The sequence below is a fragment of the Pygoscelis adeliae genome, unplaced genomic scaffold (genome assembly GCF_000699105.1).
Source record: "Pygoscelis adeliae isolate BGI_AS28 unplaced genomic scaffold, ASM69910v1 Scaffold179, whole genome shotgun sequence".
Classification (NCBI taxonomy): domain Eukaryota; kingdom Metazoa; phylum Chordata; class Aves; order Sphenisciformes; family Spheniscidae; genus Pygoscelis; species Pygoscelis adeliae.
The window spans coordinates 2,801,814-2,823,607 of record NW_008825612.1 but is presented as its reverse complement, the minus strand read 5'-3'; the positions used below and the strand labels follow the sequence as shown (position 1 = coordinate 2,823,607).

Here is a 21,794-nt window from a genome sequence, read left to right as displayed (position 1 = left end):
GCAGGAGAAGTTTTTACATTTAGTAACATTTATTTCTGCATTCGGTATCAAGTACATAAGTGCAAATATTCAGAGTCCATAATTAAGTCCATTAGGAACTACAGAGAATGTAATACAAATTGTAATAAATTTAACATGCTGGAACTTTCCAGTTACCATACATGTAAATCAGCCTGTCGTCAATCCCTTACAACAAAAGTACTGGGGTTTGTTTTCATTTTTTTGAGTTATACAAAACTGATTACCATAAGTACCGATTACTGTTTATTTTATTTGTGCTGGAAAACACTAAAACATCAGTCTACAATTCTATATAGTTAATAAAGATGAATCCAACCAGCAACCCAGTGACGTAGAAGCAATTTTAACTATTGCATCAGTGCGCTAAGCAGGAAAGCCCCTAGCCACATGTAACATTAGAAGTTATAGAAGCAATGCCAATAGAAGAAGGAAAAACACTAAAAAAATAAAATAAAAAAGGTCAATATTATTTAGGCTCTCACCATCATGCACTTTATAAGCAACACAAAAGAACACATCTAGTACACTTTTCTCTTTACTATACTTTAGTGCTTGACACAAGTGATTGCAAATATTCTAAGTGCAGAAGCAGCAGGGGAAAAGCACTGCTTCTGAGTTTTATGTTTCTAAGATTATGGTGTCGAGAAAAAAAAGAACGATAAATTTGCAGTAAAGTGTAAGAACAGAGCTGTTTCACTCCAGATTCCCCTGTTATTCACTACTGTTGTCGATGAATTCTTGGTGTCTGCTTTACTCTGCCTTTCTCTTAGCACCTGGGATTTTAGCTTGAATCCTAGAAATAAAGAAGAAAAAAAAAAGAGGATTATATGGTCAGGCAGCTACTCCTTTCCAGCAGATCCCCACTTGGAGTCTTATCCAGGGGTAATCTCTTTAGCTTGCATTCAGTGTGTTGTCGCAACAGGTGGATCAGAGTCTAATACGAAAAAGGGGTGATGCCCATCTAAGTGTTCTTACAGGCCCCTAGTTCTAAATGGCCCGGGTTTTGGTGGTTCATGTAACCATGGGATATGCTCAGTGATATTCTCCCCTCTTCATTATTCTACCATGGTCTACTGTCTATTGGAAGCCAGGAATGAAGTTTAAACAAAGAATTTTCAGTACAGACTTTTAGTCCTGCCCAAGGCTAAGGCTTTTGCAGAATCACAGAAATATTGGCTAGAAAGGACCCCTGGAAGTCTTTGAATCAACTTCCTACATGAGGCAGGACTATCCCCAATGCTAAATCAGATTGGCGACAGCTTTGTCTTGCTGCATCTTGAAAACCTCCAAGGAAGGAGGTTCTGGCACCTCCTTGTGTAGCCTGCTCCAGTGCTGTCCTAATCTGCTTGTGAAAAAGTTTCTCCTACAGTCCAACATCAACCTCCTACGCTGGATTTATGTTGTTGCTCCTTGTTAGAACGTCTGCCACTACTGAGAAGAGTTTGGCTCCATCATCTTGCAACTTCCCACCAGGTACATATAGGCTGCTATGAAATCACTCCTTTGCTCCCTCCTTGCCAGACTAAACAAGCCCAGTTTCCTCAGCATCTCACTGCAGGTCACTTGCTCTCTGTACCTCACCATTTTGTAACCTCCCATTGGATACCTGTTATTCAGCCAACTTTTGCAAAGCCACAGATACAAACTGCTGAGATGTATGGATCTACCTTCCAGTCCAGACATTCTGTTTCATTAATTCTCAAGTGTCGAGAACTATGCTTAGACACTTAGGCACAGACCCTCACTGTGCCCCTAGGGATCCCACAAAAGCTTTTGATACAGGCAGCTCATTAGGAACTAGAGCAAACTGCATAAAAAATTTCATCCAGGTCTTCCATCCGTTCCATGGTGGTTTGAAACACTCAAGATCATGATGCTTGCAGGTATTTTCTTTCTGTAACAGCGTGGTGTTCTAATTCCCACTTTGTTCATTAATGGTATTATTAATTCTAAAGGACAGAGTCCCTGAATGCAAAAACCCAGGCTTGGGGTGGTCAGTGGGGACGGGAGTTAACACATTCCTTCTGGTTTGTCTTGGTGTCCTGGTTTCAGCAGGGATAGAGTTAATTTCCTTCCTAGTAGCTGGTACAGTGCTGTGTTTTGGATTTAGGATGAGAACAAAGTTGATAACGCACCCATGTTTTAGTTGTTGCTAGGTAGTGCTTACACTAGCCAAGGTCTTTTCAGCTGCCCATGCTCTACCGACTGAGAAGGCTGGAGGGGCACAAGAAGCTGGGAGGGGGCACAGCCAGGACAGCTGACCCAAACTGGCCAAAGGGACATTCCATACCATGTGACGTCATGCTCAGTACATAAAGCTGGGGGAAGAAGAAGGAAGGGGGGGACGTTTGGAGTGATGGCGTTTGTCTTCCCAAGGCACCCCAGATGGGACGACACTTGGCCAGGCAAAAGTATGGACATCAGTCCCTGGTTGGGCTGCTCTGTCCACAGCTACCCCAAACGGCAGGAGAGGGGAGAGAAGGATGTAGGGTCACAGCTCCGCCTCAGTCTACATGCAGCTGAGAAGTCCTGTGTTCCTCCAGGGATCTGCCCTCCCACAAGCTCCTGTCTGCCAGGAGCCGGGGAGGACACCATTCATAGGGCACGTTGTCCCCAGGACCACCCAGCTCTTAGCCACCCCCCAGTGCACCTCAACCTCATAGCAAGACAGGTCAGGTCTGCTGCTGAACTCACTTTGCCACAACAGTGTTTATGTGGGTCCGCACCAGTCCCAAGTATTGATCAATCTGTGCCTGCAAAGAGCAGAAGGAGACCAAGTCAGTCGGGCATCAACAAGGCAGAACCACCCAGGCACCTGAACTGTAGTTCAGGGGCGGACAGACTTACCTGGTACTTGTCATATACAACGGGGAGAGTAAACATAGACACCACAGCTGAGGAGAAAAAGAGCATACTGTTATATTCCTGCCGATCAGATTCCTCCAGAGAAGAGACCTACTTCAAACAGCGACAAACACATATCATGCCACTTGGTCAGCTGATCCACCAGGGATCTTTGTATTAAAAATGAATTTTGCTCAAACCTCCCAAATATGGAATTTCCCATTGCTCTGGGACTAGTAGCTGCAAAACCGTAAAACACAAATTAGTTATAGCAGGAGGGACAATGTAATGGGAATAATGAATATTTACTGGAAAGGGAAATAAAAGTTGATGGTTTAACTGTGCGGAAGGCACAACGAGGATAGGCTGTTTTGTCTAAGTAGAAATCACAAGGGAGTGAAAGTTAAAAATAGGTTTTAAAAGAAATGTTGATTTTTACCCATTATCAGAAGAGTCAAGCCATTGAAGAGGGCTCCCACGTAAGTCAACAGCCACATTAGTACTGCAAACTAAATTGAAGACGGATCATTACATCACCTCCAGTGTCAGCATAAGAAGAAATCAGTTCACTTAACTAGCTAACATAATGGCACATTAGCCTTTTTCAATGTGTAAGGGGAATTGTTAAGTAAGGCACATTAGGAACTAGGTACTTTTCCTGGGTGTTCACTGCTTCTCACCCTCTTAGCTGAGCTTTCACGTATGGTTAGGGCTTAATTGCATACGTTTAGGACTCTGCATTAAGCATGGCATAGGCAGATTTCTGCATCCAATTTTGATGATGGCAGGGGTCATCCCACACAGGTTAATCGCAGCCCCACAGTGATAATCCCAGTGACTGAAAACTCTTGAGGCTGGGAGATGCGTACTTTTTTCTAAAAATCTTTAGTAATTAGGACCCTAACCCATGTCTGTTCTCTTAATGATCTTCCCTTTGCTCTGAAGAGCACCTACTTGGGTGTAAGGCTGAAAGTGAATAATCATCTCAGCAGGGAGGGAAAGAAGACCTTCCTCCATAGTAGGAAATGCCACCATTAGAGGAAATCCAGATTAACAGAGGTATTAGAGGGGGAACACACCATTTTGTGGCAAAGTCATAGAAAGCATAACATAGAGATGCTTCTAGAACTGCAGTGGAGCTAAGCTGGTCCTGCAACTTTTATAAGTCCTGTATACGGATCAATAAATTCAAATGCAGATTGCCAAGCCTCCACACTCCTGGAAGCAAGCAGTTTGGAAATCAAAAAGGAGAGCAACTTTTATATTTGGAGCTACACAAAACTAGGTTTTGTGACGACACTGTCAACATGGGAAGCAGCACTTTGAAATGTAGATTGATCCTCTAGAGAGGGGTTAAAAATATTTAAAGCAATCCTACTTTTAAAGAATCCACAAGGTCCTGAACGAGAAAGAGTCTCCTCAGCTCTTTGACTGTGCTGTTGACGTATAGCTGGAGACAGTCTGTGTATTTCTGAATCTGGTCCTGTGAAAGATTCATTTCCATCTCCAAGTAGGCTCTGCCAGAAACACAGGTATAGTTACAAACCCAGGCAGGTTCACCTGCCGTTCACGCTCGTGCCTGTCTACCCCGTCACTCCCTCCTCCCCAGGAGGGAATTTTTAGAAAATTCATTTCTTTGCGTGAAGAGCAAAGAATGTTTGCAACTTTGCAAAGAATGGAGCAACGTGTTCCCCTTCCTGCAGGCACAGAGCCACCAGCACACACTGTCTTCGCCTTGCATGACCCATCTCCCTGGGCAGTTGTGGGCTGCGCCAGGGCTGTTTGCCTCCAGCCTTGCCCTCTCCCCGTGCAGAGCCTGGTCTTGATGGGATCTCCCTCTTTTCTCCACCCGAAGGGGCATGCAAATCCTAGCTGAGGGGGTTTCCCCACAAACTTCTGTGCAACGCTGCTGCCGCAGAAGGGGACAGCTCCTCCAGCTGGCAGCCTCTGGAGGAACAAAAGCTGCTGTCTGGCCACATGTCACCTTCGGCAGCAACGCCCCCCTTCTCTCTCCTCCATCCCTCTGCCTGCCCTGCACCTCTCTCTGAACTATGCCCATGCCGTGAGTCACAACTCAGAACTGATCCAAGTGAAACAGAAGGAGCAGCACCCCAACAAGACTTCTTTTCAGCGTGTGTGTTCGCAAACCAGATCGGTTCCATGACCTGGTTTACCAACTTGTTGGCACAGCAGAGAAGAAAGGATGGCTGCCTTCATGGAGCAAACCACCCAGACCCTGTGGAGGGTGGGGAGGGCACCAGCATCGGCACTGGCACCATCACCTGGGGTGATGGACTGTCACATCACAGCCAAGCAGTGCTGGAGAAAAGATATAAATAGTTTCCTTCTATGCCCAATAGAGTGTGCCCAGAAACAATACTCTTCCTGCTTGCAGAGATACTGTATTATCATTAGCTCTAATGAAAATCTTGTTCTCTGTTTGCTTAAAATTTTCTGGATCTTTTGAATTTCAGGAAAAAAATTCCCATGTCTCAGAGAACAATGGCTTTTGTGCTGTTTTTTCCCCCCCAGGATCTGAGCCAATACAGCCTTACAGCTCTTGAGATGCTGGACAACAGAAAAAAATTATTTCCCCTATTATGAGCAAGAAAAGAATTTTATCCAGTACAAAAGCGGCAGCTAAAGAAACGTGAATTGCCACTGGGAATGGATCCTTTGCAAGATAAACGGCGCCTGGCCATGACTGCAAAGCACTCACTTGAAGGGGTGGCCCTCGTCCGTCTTCTGCACGGCCTGTAGGACCGATTTGTAGATTCTGAAGCTAATGGTGGCCGAGAGGCCGGCGAGGGCCAGGTAGGCCACGACGCTGACAACGCTGAACTGGGTCAGGGAGAAGAGCAGCAACAGGAGGCTGCCGAACACGATCCCTGTCTGCTTGATGTCACGCCAGTACAACAGGTCGATAGCTGGGGAGAGAAGACCAACATGTTAAAGGCAGGAGCTGGAAGGGCGTCGAGGATGGCCACCATGGCCACTGCGATGCTTGGAGTCCTTGCAGGAGGGTACAGGGAGGAGTGATGCTCCTGTTCACATCAGCATCGACAGGGACTTCTCAACAGAAGCAGAGGAGTGACTTCAGCAACACACTGAGGAAATGACAACCGATGACCTACTTGAAATCCTTGTATTTCACGTGTCTGTGTCTGGGTTAGATAAGAGGGATAAATATCTCCAGCCACAGCACGGTGGGTCTCTTGCAGCAGCAAGGCAAATGCAAGCTGGGGTTTGTGTTGTTGCTAGGGTTGTATGGCAAGTTTTCACCCTAGTTTGCATTTACTTACCCTGGAAACTCTGGATTGTTTTTTTGTCACAAGTCCAAATGCCAAATGCTTGATCAAAGCATTTTCATGTTTGGGTTGTTGATAAATTATTCAGAAAGTTTGGGGTTAGCCACAATAAACCACCTTCCCATTCAAAGGTTTGACAATATGATTTTGTTATTTCCTGTTTTGAGAAAGGAAAAGACTCCTGGTTTTACCACTGCTTAATAGTTACATGGGTAGGAAACCATTTTTCAGATGGGACCTTAAAATACAGAATAAATCCCTTTTGCTACTGCAAATCCAACCATCTCAGAAATATTAAAAAGAAACTTTCTGCTTGTTAGATAATTTTCCTTGTCTAGATCCATGGGAGTTGTTAGTTAGAACAAAGCAAGTGCAGAAAAACATTTTCAACCAATATATTTTTACATTTGTAAAGGAGTCAATTTTGACAGTGTTTTTCACCCAGTTTGTATAGTTTATTCCAACCGCTCCAGCAAACAATCTTACCATCAGGAATAATCACTATAAAAGCAAAATTTTATGAAACGATTGCTGAATATCCAGTCCACAAAGGTGAGTTTAATTTCTTTACATCGATAACCTGTTTCTGAGAGGATTCTTCATCCAGCCAAAGAACATGCTCATGACAATCTAAACAGAACAGCTTTAATTGCATACACTGCACAAGTCCTCATGAACAGCTTGAACACACCACCAACTAAACAGATTTCATAGATGCCACTTGTCAAATCATTCTGAACAAAGAGTAAATTCAGGAAAGCTGCAATCTGTCAAAAAAAAAATTCACAAATACAAAAAGAAACAAAATTAATCCACCCTAGTTGTTCTTATCATCTGATCTCCAAAAATTGTGAGTCGCCATGGCATGTTTGCCTTGAGTCAATGAGCTATATTACTCATTACTATTACACATATTAGCATTGTTTTTCAAAGTGATGGGCTTGAATGCAAAAATTGCTATTGTATTACTGAGCTCTTTTCTCTTCATGCAACATTCACATCCTACTATATTCTCCATCAATACACACAATATAATAACTCTTTCATATTTTTAAGTGTCAGCGTTCAGCACTGGACCTGTGACCATGAGCATGCATGAATAGATCTATGGACTGCTTGGAAGCCAAGGGATGGGGATCTTGTTGGTACGTGCTGGGGTCCTGGATGCTGACTTTGCAAAGCAGGGACCAGGCCAGAGTCTTTCCAGATATATGCCCAGGTCTCCTTCCTGCAGAAACCCAGGTGCATGGGCTAGGGAATGCTCCAAAATGCAGTTACAGTCAGAGCATGCACCTACGTCGGGGAGTTTAGCAGTAGACCCAGCTGTATTGATGCAGGCAGCTGGAGCTCCACCGATTGCTCACAGGTGGAGGACTCACAAACCATCCTTACAAAATGGCATCCTGAACACAAGTGTGCAGTTTTTACCATTTTTCATAGGCTTTTCCAGTCAAGGTGCTGCAAAATTCTGCAGCACAGCACAGCAACTGGTGTGCTTCCACCAGCAAGCATTTGGACAGGAGGTATTATTCACAGCCTGCTCATTTTTATGCTTAAAAATTCCTCTGTCAAAGGACAGTATTGGAAATGTCTGCAAATCTCACTTTTTGAGATACTTAAATTTTCTATCACACAATACCTTCACATTAAATTAAATGAGCACAGGTGAGCTAGCTGAGGATGCTGTATGTGGAACATCATCTGCTGATGAAAGAAAAAGGCCACACAGCAGGGGAAAACACTACCTGGGATGCAGGCAGTAGACAGGCAAACAAATGAGAGCTGAGCCAAAAAATACAAAAGTCCACTTCAGTAGAGTTCCCTGAGTTAATGCCAACTGATGATAAGGCCCAAAATGAGCAACTAAGCCCTCTCTCTTTCTTTCTAGGATCTTCTGCCTCATATTCCTGCAGACTGGAAGTGGGCTGTATTCTCACGCAGAGAGATGCCAAACTGCATTTTCTTATTCCCCTCAACAAGGAAGATACTGGATGACTCAAGACAGATTTGACCAGGTGTGTGTATAACCTGAAACCTGCCCCTTTCTGCCATGAAATGATTGGGATATTTACTAAGCTGTATCAGGTAAGGGAAGTCTTGCCACAACTCAGAGCAACATGGACAGAGGCCAAATGACACAGTTCTGGGGATATGTGCACGCGCGAGGGAGGAGATGAAAAGGCAGCTGGCCTCTTTCACCAGCCAAATGAGACTTGGGAGAGAGGGATCCTGTGTCTTTTAGACCTGAGGCAAATATTCCCATGTGCATGGAAAAAATATGTGCCAACTGCTAGGTGGAAAATCTCAGCACAGAGGAGGGAGATACGAGTTGAATGATTTTTACGTGGCTGTCCCAGTGCACAGGTCCAGCCTGGGGGGGACACACAACCCCCTACCCACAGCCTGCAGTAGCTCAGTTAGGATTTTCAAGGGCAGGAACCAAATCTGCCTTCTCCTCGTCTCCCTCACAGGGACGGGGAGCTGCGGCACTGCTGCCGTGTCCAGCTGTTCAGGCGGGATTGGCTGCTCCCACAGCCATTCCTCCTCCTCTCCCTTGGGGAGAAGGGGGTGAGCCGAACCGCCTTGCAAAAGGGAGTGCAGGAGGGAGGTGAACCTCACGGCTCCTTGGGAAGGGGAAGAAGGAGAGTTCAGAGCTAGAAATCAGTGGAGACTTGTGGGGTCCAGCCATGGCCCGTGGGTTTCCTTGGAGAAAGCACTTTTTTTGCCAACAGGCCTCAGTGAGTTGAGCTGTATCTGTTCCCCTGCAATTTAAATGCTGCTGAAATCACCTGAGCTATGTGTCAGAGCCATGTTTGCTCTTTCAGTTGCAGCTTCAGTCACTTCAAAGGCTTTTTATATTATTTTTGTCCTACATTTCCTTACATAAACAAATCTCCCTTAAGAGCGGTCAGAAGTATACTGGGTGCAGAATCCCTTAGCTGGGATCCTTTGCTGGGATCCTTTGCCTGGCTTCCTCAGGGTGCCTTTTCCTCCTGTAACTGTTTACACCAGAGCAAAAGTACCTGTCACATTGGTGTCTGGCATTGCAAATAGATACCAAGGGGCAAAGCCATGAGAAATCTGCTCCTTTGCCATGAGGTGAACCCAGGACTGGGTGCATCAATCCCCTCCACACCCTTTTTTTATTCTGAACAGGAATGAAAATGAAAGATGAGGTTGCCCACCACATTTATATGTCTGCTTTGAGTTTCATCTCATCCTATATTCATAAAAAAACTGATTAAGACCATAAACTACTCCCTCAAACGCTTGCTGACCCCATAGGTTTACTGCCCGTTCAACAGGTCACAAAATACAAATGGTGGCCTGAGTCTTTGATGAAGGGTAGCTGCCTGTTCATGCCTGCACCCCTTCCTTCGCATGCCAAAGAGACGACCACCCAGGCTCAGACCAGCCTCCTCAGCACATGGGGATACAGTGAGTATGAGGACGGCAGGGCCAGGAGCTGAGCTGGAGCTGCACACCTTCGTGCACACATCTCTCTGCAGAACCACTTGCCAGCACATGCTGGCCCCATGCTCAGCCAGGCTGAGACAGACTTTGAGTCCAGCTCTTACATGGGTACAGTGCTCCCCAGATAAGTTAGAGGACAGGGGATCCCTCACAGCATGAGTTAATGACATAATAATTAAATGCTTTGGTCAATACTTAGTGAAAAATTGCCCCATAGGGAAGGAATAAAAGGTCCTAGTGTGGTCACGGGTCCTGCAAGCGCTAGGTGTGTTGCAGACAGCATGTGTGCATGTGTGTGTGTGTGTGTGCACGGCACAGCCCAGACCCGACTACAATGGCATGATTCTGAGCAACACACGCTGAATATGCATGAAGCAGGAGGCTGGTGCCACGTGAGCCTGTCGATATGTGATGCGCATGCAATTGGACAGTGGGTCAATTTGCCTGGCTAAGCAAGATACACTTCTGAGAGCCAAAATGCCAACTTCAGACCACCTAAGGTTTGCAGCTAGGATTTGCAAACAGGGTTTTGGAAAACAGGCAGTGAAATCAGCCTCGGCTTCGCTGAGGTTTGGGTTCCTTCTATTTTGAAAATCCCAACTGTAAAACCCTGACCATGCCCATTAACATGCAGAAGCTGTTCAGCTGTAGCTTTCCATGATCTCCCTTTAGCTTCCTGGAAGGAGGGAAGCAGCGTCGGTCACTTTGCACCCTTTCCAGTACAACATACCAGAGCTCTGGCTTATTTGTGGAGGTATAAAAGGACTCTGCGTTTTGCCAGAACTGCCTCAGACTCAAAAGTATTTGTATTTATTAAGAAGGACTTGCCAGCCATCTCTAAGACAGAAGTGATGCAGGTCACTGCAACTGCCTTTGAAGAATTTTTCTGGAGAAGCACATCTGATGCGCTATTTATCTGAAAGTATCATCTGCCTGTGTTTTTTAACTGACAGCAAAACTTGTAAAATGTTACTCAAGTAGCCTTCTATTTGAAAGAAGAAGTTTTCAAGGGTGCCAAATCAGTGTTTCAGCTATACTTTATGGTATAATTTCATCTCATTAAACTAACGCGAGTCCTCCATTTGGGGCCAATCCCCAGACTAACGATGCACAAAGGTAAACTCTATGATACAAGCAACCACTTGTTAATATGAGCAGCTGGTAAATACCCATGTTTGTGAGGCAAGCTAAAAGTAACCTCACAAATATAAGTAACAGCAGCAGCGTGCAATGCTTGTGCCAGCAAGGAATTGCTCCTGAGTACAGTGCCTGAAAACTCTCCCAGCTCTCATCATGGCTTTCAGCAGAAAATGTTTCTGCTCCTCAATATTTGGCATCAAAAAAGACAGAAGACAGACCTGAGGGCTGGAGAGGGCAGTGCTAGAGGCAAGGGGTGAATGACTTGAGATGGCTGAGTTGGACTAAGTAGTGATGCTCCGGAATCCATTCTCCTCGGGACCTAGCGGAAACATGAGGACTGGGCTCTGGTGGTTTACGTGGTCCCCAGAAGCACGATGGTGTGGGGCAGCTGCAGCCCAAGGCTCCTGACCGGAGATCCCAGAGGAAGAATAGAGGATCCAAACCAACTTGTAGCTAAAATGTCCTCCCACCTTCAGATTCCTGCGTGGTTATGTTTTTCAAAAATACTTTTGTAAGAGAAACGGGGATATTTCCATTCCATGTCTCAAAGAAAGCATTTTAAGATGAAAATCAATGAAGATCAACTGAGTAGAGACTGGACAATTCACATCTTCCACAGCTTCTCCCTCCCTTCCTCTGAAAACCTCTGTTCTCTCCTTCTGACTTTGCAAGTTTTTCCTCTACTGCAATAACTGTATGAAAAATGAACATGCATCAAGCAGCATTTACGTGGAAGTCAGTACAAAAAGTGTGTGCAAAACCCTTGTATCCAGCCTTCAAATGAGACCCATGGGCCTTGATGATCAAATAAAAGGTTATATGCTCCTCAGCATACTAATAACACCCTTGGATGCAATCAAGCTGCCCTCCCCACAATGGAGGTCCCGTTGGGCCTCCTTAGGAGGTAAAATCAATGGGTTGTACAGCTTTATTCCCTGTGTAATATTAGTATTAATGAGAAGTGAGAAAAACCTGTCTACACACAGCCTTTAATTCTGTATACAGTGTAATATTATGACTTCATAAATATAAATGACTTCATAAGTCATTTCTCAGACCTACTGGCAGTGAAAAGATCAGGAAACGTAATTTAAGAAGGGCAATCTTGTTTATAACATTGTCACAACAATATTTGACAACAAATGCAACAAAGCTGTAAGTCTTTGAATAAAAGTAAATATTGCTCACGCTCAAAGAAATTCCAGTTTGTAGCTTTAACCACAGGCTGCAGGATCAGGCTTTCCCTCTTCCCTCCAGTGAAGGATCCAATGTGGCCATTGCTCCCCTCCCCACAACAGATCTGATTCAATTGTAATACAGATGGATACACCATTTAATGAGCAGTCTGGTGCCTTCAGGAGACTGCTGTGATTAACAGCAGAGCCAAGACAGAATCTCTGTGTTGTTTCATGAGGCATCTCTCTTTATCCTTTATCTCCAGCCTTGAGGGATCTCTCCATACTTCTTCTACCTCTTGTACACACTTTGTCCATTAACTTCCTGTCCTCAGTTCAGCTTTATACCTTTATCATTCACCTGTCCCAAGACTCAACTTGAAAGTTCAGACCTTCTTGGTCCCCGAACCGTGATGAGCGGAGACCTGGAGCAGGAATAGGACCAGGAAAAAGGAAAGTCTTGATATAGGATGCCCTCCACGTTATATCCTACTCCATCTGCAAGGTCAAGATGTGAGCAAAAAAGTATTGATTGCCTTGTGTGAGGCACCAGCGTGGGCTTGGGTAGACAGAAGAGGATTGGCAATAAAAAATCAGCCCTACAACCATGCTGCACACAAGTCTATTGTAGTATTATTTAGCATTATTATTATTATTATTATTATTAATGTTGTTATTGTTATTGTTGTTATTGTTATTACCATTTTCACGAGAAATGCTTTAAGACCAGGATTCAACATAGCGTCAGGAGAAAGCCTCCTCCACACACTTCCTGCTCATCAAACCATATCATTATCTGCCTTGGCCAGTTTCTATGGAGGATGTTTTTGCTCTCACCTTAAGTGAGCAGAAACCAAGGAGACCAAGCAGAGTCCCTGAATGCAGTCCCCGAATGCACATAATGCTATGGAAATGTTAAGATTTTCCTGAGATGCTCCTGGACCAAAATAACAGACCTGGACCCTTCCAAACTCTATCCAAACATTTGAAAATCTGCACATTTTCAAAATGAATGGCTCAGACCTATGCTATTTGTGAAAATTAAACATGATGTGGAGAGAGTATCCCTTCTGATATCAAAAAAGCCTGTCCAAAACTCACTTCCCAGAGACCTAATGAAAGCAAAAGCAGCCCTCCAATGTTGCCTTCAACCACTGCCCCATCATCACCCCTTGCTAGAGTTCAAATTACTCCTCAGGGAATACCTTAAAATAATCTTGCTTCTGGGAAATTTTCTCCTTGTTCTGGCAATGAAAGAATATTGTCTGTCTATTCTTAAAAGGAAAGAAAAAAAAATACATTCAGACATGGCACAGCAGGTGTGCAGAGCACATTTCAGCAGAGCTATTGAAATCTCATGATTTTTTGATACCACCTAGGTCAAGGTGTTTGTTGGGAAGGTTGGCAGTTGAACAATGTGAAGCTCGTCTAAGAGAGTTTGTCCTCTAACTTTAAGGTCTTGATCTTGTCGTTGTATTGCCATCAACAGGAATGTACTTGAGGAAGGAAGGATACAATTTCTGCAGCAGTGACAAAAAATGAAAGCAAATCTGGAGGTGGAAAAAAATCTTGACAAATTTCCTTCGAATTTCACAGGAAATCAACTGTGAAATTAGGAAGTCAATTCCTCATAAGTTAGTGTAGTTCTGTGAAACTATTAGCTAAATTGGTTACATCAGACGATGACTTGGTTCCAAGATCTTAGCTCTACCAAGGTCCAACATAAGAACCAACTACTGGGACAGATCTTTAGCTGCTGAAAAGAGGGAGAGCTCATTTGAGCAAGACAAGCTGAGAGTTCAGCCCACAATATTTTCAGGAAAGCACTGAAGGTACCAACGGGCTGAAGTTATATTCTCATAATAGCTGTAATTAGACAGACTTCAGAACTGTCAATAAGATTATAGATTAATAGCATGCATCCATATTATTGCCATTGAACTTCTTTATCAGTGTTAAAGTGGGGAATGGTGCCATGAATAGTTGGTGCAGCTTCTCAGCACCCTTTGGAGACCAACTGATAAATCAATCAAGCAAGGAAGCTGGTTTTCTGGAAACAGCTGCCAAGAAAATGCTACTCAATAACTCCAGTCCCAGCAGAGTTACGTCAGCTAGATGGATTTGATGAAGTCTGCAGTCCTTTTCCACATTAAGTTATAATTATAATGTGGATAATACTTAGGATCATTTCTATGAATGGTTCACAGGTCTTTTTCTCTGGATCTTTCAGATTTTCTTTTTTAGTAAGTCTTGCAGAAGGTTGAAGCTGCAGGAACAAACATGTCACTTATGACCACCCAAGAGCTGGCATGTAGAAGAAATAGTGGAAGAGGGAATACTCATGAGGACCAGTGTACTGACATCAAATAGCTCCACCAAGCTGGGGTGCAAAGACTTTCCTAATCCAGAGAGACCTCTCCAGCAAGGCGTGGGGATGAGTCCTGCCGAGCTGTGCCGAGTCCCTGGGGAAGGCACAGAGACCTGCTGCTCCACCACCCAAACCTGGAGGCACACCTCATCCCGCAGCTCCCCTCTGGGAACTGCGCACTGCGCTGCGTCACACGGCTGGCACTGGCTATGCGTTGTTACACCAAGGCCCACATCAACCAGCATGCCCAGTCGGAGGTGTTTCTCCGCACGCTCATGCATTATGCATGGCTCCATCCCAGCCTACTTCAAATGCATCACCTTCCAGTGCGAAAGATGACTTGGGTGTGGAAGTCGGCTGCAATTCCCCAAAGCCGCCTATGATAATATTTTGAATGAAGTATGTGCCCAGCAGGGGCGAATTACTCTCCCGCTCTCCCGAGGGGCTGTATCATGATCTACCATTGACATAATCATGCTGTACCTGCAGGATGGATAGGTAAAACACACTGCAATATTTCTAAACATATATAGCAGCATCGATTGCTTCATTGCAAGGAAAGTAACAGTATGTAGATTTAGTGGGGCAAAGCCAAAGCTTCACAAAGTGTCCCTGCAGCTTCTCAAGATCCCCACCCAATTTTACACCAATTATAAGTACTATAAGAGCAAACCAATGATACAGCTAGTTGCAGGCTTGACTGTTTATTAATTAAAACTTATGTTAACCTCAACATTGTTTTTCCATAATTTCAGTAAAAATATGCTCTGTATTTACTGACGTTTGTGTCTGCATCTGTTACGTTCACAGACATATTCCAGGGTTTTCAGAGAGGAACCATAATTCCATTGATAATATAGTTGGCAAAATTATACAACTCCAGGTTTTCATGAAACTGATATTCTGGGTTGAGACAGAGACTACATGAATAATAGATATTAAAAGAATCTATGAATCAAGTCTTTAGTCTTCATTCTTCTGAATTTTAAATTCCTTCTGTTTTATCTGGGACTGATCAAAGAATTTTCCCGACAGAAACAATATTCTATGATTATTTCATGTTTTCTGCAGGATCATTTTTGAATCACAAAGCACCACCCAAGAAAAAGAAGAAGATATGCAAATGATGTGGAAGTGAGGCAAGTGATTTATTTTAGCTGCGTTGATTTTTTCAGATCTGGTTTTTTTTCAAATCAGCATGGGACATGTTGTGTCATTTAATTTTCAGCAAATCTACCTCTTGGTTTCAAAAAGGAGAGAACAGAAGGAGAGAAAGCCTACTATTATTATTAATTATTAATTAAACAATAGCAACATGCTTTTTGTTATTTCCCCTTTTTAATTTATGAAAGAATATTTTTTTTTCTGATGAAGAGGGAAAATATTTAGTTTGCTTCTAAATACAGGTGGTTCAGCAATCTGACTCAGCAAATTAATGTTTCTATAAGGATCAGCAAAATATTGAGCCTTTTTGGAAACAAACCAAACAAAAACCCCAAACCCCAGCTAACAAGGAAGTTTATCTGCAAAGCTCAGATGAAAAGACCCTGAAGTTTGGTTTTGGCTCTCCCATATAAGCTCAACGAATCGTGCAATCCTATAGAAAACCCTAGCCCTTGATTAAGGTGTGGAAAGCCTGAGCTGCTGGAGGCTGGCATTTAACAGGTGCATGTTTACTTTCCAGCTACTTGTCTTCCCTTACAAAACCCTCAGATCATAAATACCATTACGTGCTGAATTAAGATTGCAAAAATATCAAGCTCCCTAGAGACAAGTGTCTGTCTGAAAGATCTCCCCCTGCCACCCCCCCCCCCCCCCCAAAAAAAAATAACACTTTAGGAAGGTTTCCTGGCTTCTGTTACATTGAGCTGCGTTTATGAAACTATTTCTGCAAGCATCCTGGACCCTTTAATGAGATGATGCTAGACCCTGTTGAGAGCATAAACATCATGTAGTGTCTATTCAGCATAAACATGCACCTTAAAATTAAAAAATACATTCAAACAAAGCCTGCCCGAAGCAGACAGCAGGCTGCCCAGCAGGATCAGCCGCTAGCTTTTCTCCCTTTAATCTGCCTACCGAGCAGCCTCACATAGACTGTCCTTTATCAAAACAAAGGCTGGATGCTGGCTGGGAAGTGTGAAGTCGACTAAAAATGGCTGAAAAGCTGTCCGAGGCGCCCGGGAAGGTAGCCAGCCCCACCCAGCGCAGACACCGATCCACTCAAAATAAGCTGAAAATAAGCCCAAAAGGGAGATGCTATTGTTCCCCTCGCCTGCTCGGCAGCAAGACAACATCATCCCAATATTTTGCCCCCGAACGGCTCAGCAGAGTGCTTGAAAGCACAATGAAGGGATTAATTTTTTTTTTTTTAAAGCAATCCTACAGCAAAGTACGAAGTGGGTGGCAATGCCGCGGCCGCCTCGGTGCTATCGCACTTCTTGCCGAAGCTGCGTTTTCTTTGTGTCGACGCTAGGCTAAGCCCTCGCTATGGGTGTGTCCGTGGGCAGGATGCACCGAGGCGCCCAACGCAACCGCCTCGAACCCTCGCGAGCCCGAGCAGGCACAAATACACCGTCACCCAGCTTTCCTAAAGCCCGAAAGGGATGAAATCATGCCAGCGGCAGCCCGGCGGAGAAAGTCAGGGATGAGAAATGATACCGCTAACAGCAAGGGCGGATGCTTTGGGAATGAGTTGTAAGGTGGGAAGGAAGGTCCTGTGTCCTGGATGCTTTCAGGGTGAGACAGCTGGAGATGGGAGAAATACATTCAAAGAACAGACTTAATGGCTTTTTATCTTTCTTTCTTAAATTACCCCCCAAAGAAAAGCTTCACGGGGATGGAGAGAAAACAGCATGCAAAGGCCCACAGGTGAACAATGCAAAAATGGATGGATCCTGCCTTCGCCTCCTCTGACATGCAGTCCTTCTAGCATGCAACACTAGAATAGATAGAATACCCTGACATTTCCAGTTGCTCCAAAGACAGTCCATCTTGGTGGAATCGGCACTGGCTTGCATCTCGGAGGGCTGAGGAATTGCCGGTCCTTTCGTCGGAGGCACTGCGTTACCAGTCAGGCATTCCCGAGCATGGGTGGGTTAGCGGGTATCGCTCCCGTCTCCCTGCTCGGCTCCGGACTGATGCTGTAAGCAGCACAGGCGGAGGGGGGAGGGCATATTGTACGCGCTGCGGTCTCCACTGCAGCAAATCAGCAGTGTGATGTGGTTGCCCTAGGGAGCAGGCTCCTTTGAAAAGGGGATGCAGTCCCCTTTCAAATCAAAAGCTTGCGCTTGGCGGCTTAGCCTCCTAAGCCATCGAAATGGTTAAGGCCTGACGGCAACAAAGAAATAAAGTGGGGGGTGAGCAGTGTTTCCTATGTGACTGTATGGTTGTGACTATTCATGTTCCAGAAATTTCTTGAGAGTGATGAAATCTGGTGTTTTCTTCATTTTTTTGAGAGGGGCAAATTTCCCCCTACCCCTCCAGGTTTTGATGCCCCCCTCCCCTCTGCCCAGCTGGGTGAGGTCAGGGAGCAAGCAGGAGAAAACCAAGGGCAGGATCCAACCCCAACAGAGCAACCCCCGTTTTGCTATTTTTTCAAAACTATTCCAGAAACAGAAGAAAATAGCAGAGTACCCACGCCACCGGGGATCACCCTTCTCCCCCTGCAGGCATGAGCACCCGCAGGCACCGGGTGACCCACATGGGCCCCCAGCCCCTCATGCCAAGCCCTGCTACCCCAGGATGCCGAGCACTGCAAGCTGCACCCAGGTTAGGGTGTGCAGGGTATGAGCACTGCCTCCTCCCACTGCTCAAATTGCTGCATAAACCAGGATTTGAGGTGCAAAGAGTGCAGGTATATGGGACAATTTGTGAAAAAGCGTGTGCTCTCACTAGTAACTGTGAGCCCACTAATGGCTGAATTTTTACACCAGCCCCGACACTCCTCCCCTGGGTAAAACACCGCCCTTGCCTCAGTTTCCCTATCAATAAACTACTATAAATAGCCTCGCAGAGATGTCATAACTAAGCAATGGCCACACGGTACTTGGTAAATACTTGGAAAGAAAATGCTTTACATCCACCCATCCTATTTGCCTTTTCAGATTTTGGGGAGTGGGGTGGTTATTAATCACAAAGAACCTCCACGAAAAGTCACCCCATTTCACTGAAGAGTGACCTGAGATACAGCAGATCAGACTTGTTCCAGTCATCATTGGCAGAACAATCCCAGCTGGGGACCTCTCAGCTCCGAGGTTCTATTTAATCTTTTAGATCTGCTAGTTTATGAAATAATTTTACTTTAGCCATGTTATACTAAGTTCAGCTTTTTTATATGGAAACAGACAGCAGCACAGACACAGTGGGTCATGTACACATCAGCATGGGGAACAGAGTTTGAGCCTCTCTGCTCTTTTGGCTCCAAAAACAAACAGTCTTTAATGCCTGTGTTAACAGAGATCTCCAACTGGTCACTTATCCTTCCCTCAGGTAACTCATCTCATAGAAGAAAGCCAAAATTTAAGGAGAGATTCACCACAGTTTGATCTTAACCTTTACCTAGGAAACTCTGCTGGGATTACGGAGGCCAACAGCTATTGTTCATGTTTCAAAACCGTCTTTGAAATCCCCCAAAAGACTTGCTCTAGGCTTGAATCCAGCATCTTCAGTCCCCTAACAGGGAAATAATTAACTAATTGGTGCAGAACTGGCTTCAATTGTCATTGCATATAGTAAGATTAAATCATCGACAAACAATGTTACCAGTCTTGATTTTGTGTTCTTCCTGGCTTTACTAAAAAAAGGAAGAAACAGGTTGGCAAGGGATGATTTCTCAGCATGGACTGATTGGTTTAGACCCTTTGAAAGAGCAGCAAATAGCCCTATTGATACGTTTTGCCCTGCACAATGTTTGCAGCTCTGCAATGGGATTCCCAGCACCAATCCATAATACGAGGTATTTACAAGCAGTGTATGTAAAACAGAGCCATCGTTCACATGAAACTCCTAAATCCTGGAGTCCCTGAAAAAAAGCCAAAGAGACCTCAAACTTAGTGCATCAGTGAAACTCATGGCTATTGGGCATGTACCATCAGCAACACAGCAGTGAGAAGACACAAAATCTCTGCTTAGTCTCACTGTAACACACATTTCTCAATCAGGTATGAAAGACAAATTCTCTTTCGAGAGAAGAGTGGTCCATGTACATTTAACATCCCAGTGTTGTATGAAGCAGTGATGATTTCTCCTTTCCTTCATTGTTGGTAGGGATTTTTCTTGCCCCAGACTTCACGTCTCCATCTCCTTCCCCAGGCTACCAAAATGAACCATACTATCAGTTTTCCTGCTTAAATTCTTACTTCCCTTTGGAAAAGTGTCTCTTCAGACTTGGCCCATGTGATTGGACTGTCCCGTGCTACTTCCAGAGCTATTTTAATTCATGGGCACCAGAACCCGTCACTTTACCACCAATAACAAGAACAATGCTTTTGTGTCAGAAACAGAATTGAACTTGAACTGCGAGATGAACATACTTAAAAAATGCGAATGGGCTGAGAAGATCTTCCAGCGTGCATTCACTTACCCCTGGAGCCGAGTCAGGTGAGGGACAGAGGCTGTGCCTGGCATTAACACTGAATGTGTGTCTACATAGACTGGCACAAAAAGTTTAACAAAATCCCAGTCAGCACTGGGTGGATCCAGGACTAAAATGGCAATTGATAAAAACTGCATTTCTACAATGAGAATTTAAATTATGCATTCAGTAAGTAGTGAGCCAGAATTAGGACCAAGCAGTTGGCCGTCAATAGACTGAGGGTGAGAACTGCTTCTTTGCAACACAACTAAACCAGGACCACCAACTAAACATTTACTGAGCAGACTGGAAGGCACAAATAAGCATAGCACTGCCTGGATCTTAAAAGGGTGAGACATGCACAGGTCAGAGATCTTGGCATCAACTGCAGGATACCGCGGTGTTGGAGGAGAGTTTTCCTGTGATCATGAATAGAAGCAGGATTAAAAGCAGTAAGTGGAATTTGCTTCCCTTCAGAGCACAGTGCATGGAAAACCTCCTTCTGCCGCAGGATGTTACTGAAATGACTACAGATCTTAAGATGTTTTAGTGAGGTCACCTAAAGCTCAATGTTGATGGCACAGCCACAAGCCAAGTGGGCTCATCAGTATTTGCCTGTTAAGTAGCTCTGCTGGAGATAATGACCCATGTATGTAGGATGTGTGGGGTAAGGACTTAGTAAAATAAAGTTACCTGGTTGCTTTCAGCCCATCCTAACCTCCCACTGAGGGAAACCTCTGGCCAAGTTAACACATGAGTAGCGTCTTTCTGTCTGCCTCATTTATTTCCATCCCTCCAGCCTCAGCAGGGATTGCTGGATGAGGTGCAGACTGCAGCTCAGCAAAGGGCACGGGCACCCTGCTGTGGTGTGTTGGCCAGCAGGGTTGTGCTGCTTAAAGGGACACAACAAGCCCTGCATCAGGACTAGCTCTTCAGCCCTACCTTGCTTCCTTCCAAAGGTCCTCCCACTTCCACAGTGACCCAGCCTGCCTGTGCACCGCTGATGAGCTCTGATGAGGTCAGAGTTAACAACAGTTAAGGCTTTTTAGGTAAATATACTTGAGTTGACGTAACAGTCCATAAGAGCTCAGAAGTACCCACTGTTCTACCATGGGAAGGATCACACATGGCCCTAAACTTCAGGGCTGTCCCTTAACAATCCTGCTGGAGGGCAGGGTGGAAATCAGCATTGGTTTCAAAGAATATTTAATGGTAACAAATTCAAAGATAGAGGTGAAACCGTTGCCAGCTCTGCTCTAAGTGCAGTGACGTTCAAGACACTTTGGACTGATTATGGTTTTCAGAACAGCGCTCTGCATCACTCCGCGTCAACGCATCATGGGACGCATTGAGGGCAGCGCCAGATCTGCAACGTGGTGCTGTAAGATCCTGACACTTAGCACTTTAGGAGAACAATAGCATTAAGGGAGATCGTTGGGTTTTTCTTCTAAGCTAATTTGTTCTTAGCATTAGCAACAAAAATAGAGGGGATGCTATTTTAAAAGTTGCATTAATATGTCCCGAAGCTCTAAAGGGCAACGGGGAATTTTTGCCTGCGTACTCCAAGCCAAGGGCAGCCAGCAATTACATTTTCATGAGGAGGCTGTCAATAGCAGAGGGATGAGCCAGATCCTGACTCTGCTCTCATCCTTCCCGCTGTCTTCCACTCGTTATTGCACAACATGTTTTCTGGGCTGCAGAATTGCTCAGAGGCAGCTCAGGTGGAAAGGCCATGAGCTGGGAGATGCTGACGGCTATTTCAGGTCCATCACTATTCACAGTCTAGGTGGTATATAGAGAGCACTGAGCTTGCTGTCTTTTGCCCTAGGTCTTTGGTGTTTTCTCTTAGGAGATTAATTACTTTTTTTCCTCAGGTCTTTAGACCACAA

At 44.7% G+C, this 21,794-nt stretch overlaps 1 protein-coding gene across 2 annotated transcripts in view; it reads right to left on the bottom strand.

Moving 5' to 3' along the window:
- Positions 1 to 217: 217 nt before the first annotated feature.
- The window catches only part of RTN1 (reticulon 1), a 125,448-nt gene continuing 103,871 nt past the window's right edge, over positions 218 to 21,794 (bottom strand). The window contains exons 1-7 of one of the 2 annotated variants that reach the window (XM_009332740.1): positions 17,290 to 17,516; positions 5,585 to 5,792; positions 4,244 to 4,382; positions 3,305 to 3,374; positions 2,869 to 2,915; positions 2,716 to 2,774; positions 218 to 814 (exon numbers count right to left, since the gene is read on the bottom strand). In XM_009332740.1, the coding sequence (XP_009331015.1) occupies positions 772 to 814; positions 2,716 to 2,774; positions 2,869 to 2,915; positions 3,305 to 3,374; positions 4,244 to 4,382; positions 5,585 to 5,792; positions 17,290 to 17,350 (627 nt within the window). In that variant the 5' untranslated portion in view covers positions 17,351 to 17,516 and the 3' untranslated portion in view covers positions 218 to 771. Of the gene's footprint in view, positions 815 to 2,715; positions 2,775 to 2,868; positions 2,916 to 3,304; positions 3,375 to 4,243; positions 4,383 to 5,584; positions 5,793 to 17,289; positions 17,517 to 21,794 lie in introns of those variants that run through there. The other variant, XM_009332739.1, reaches the window with a different exon arrangement.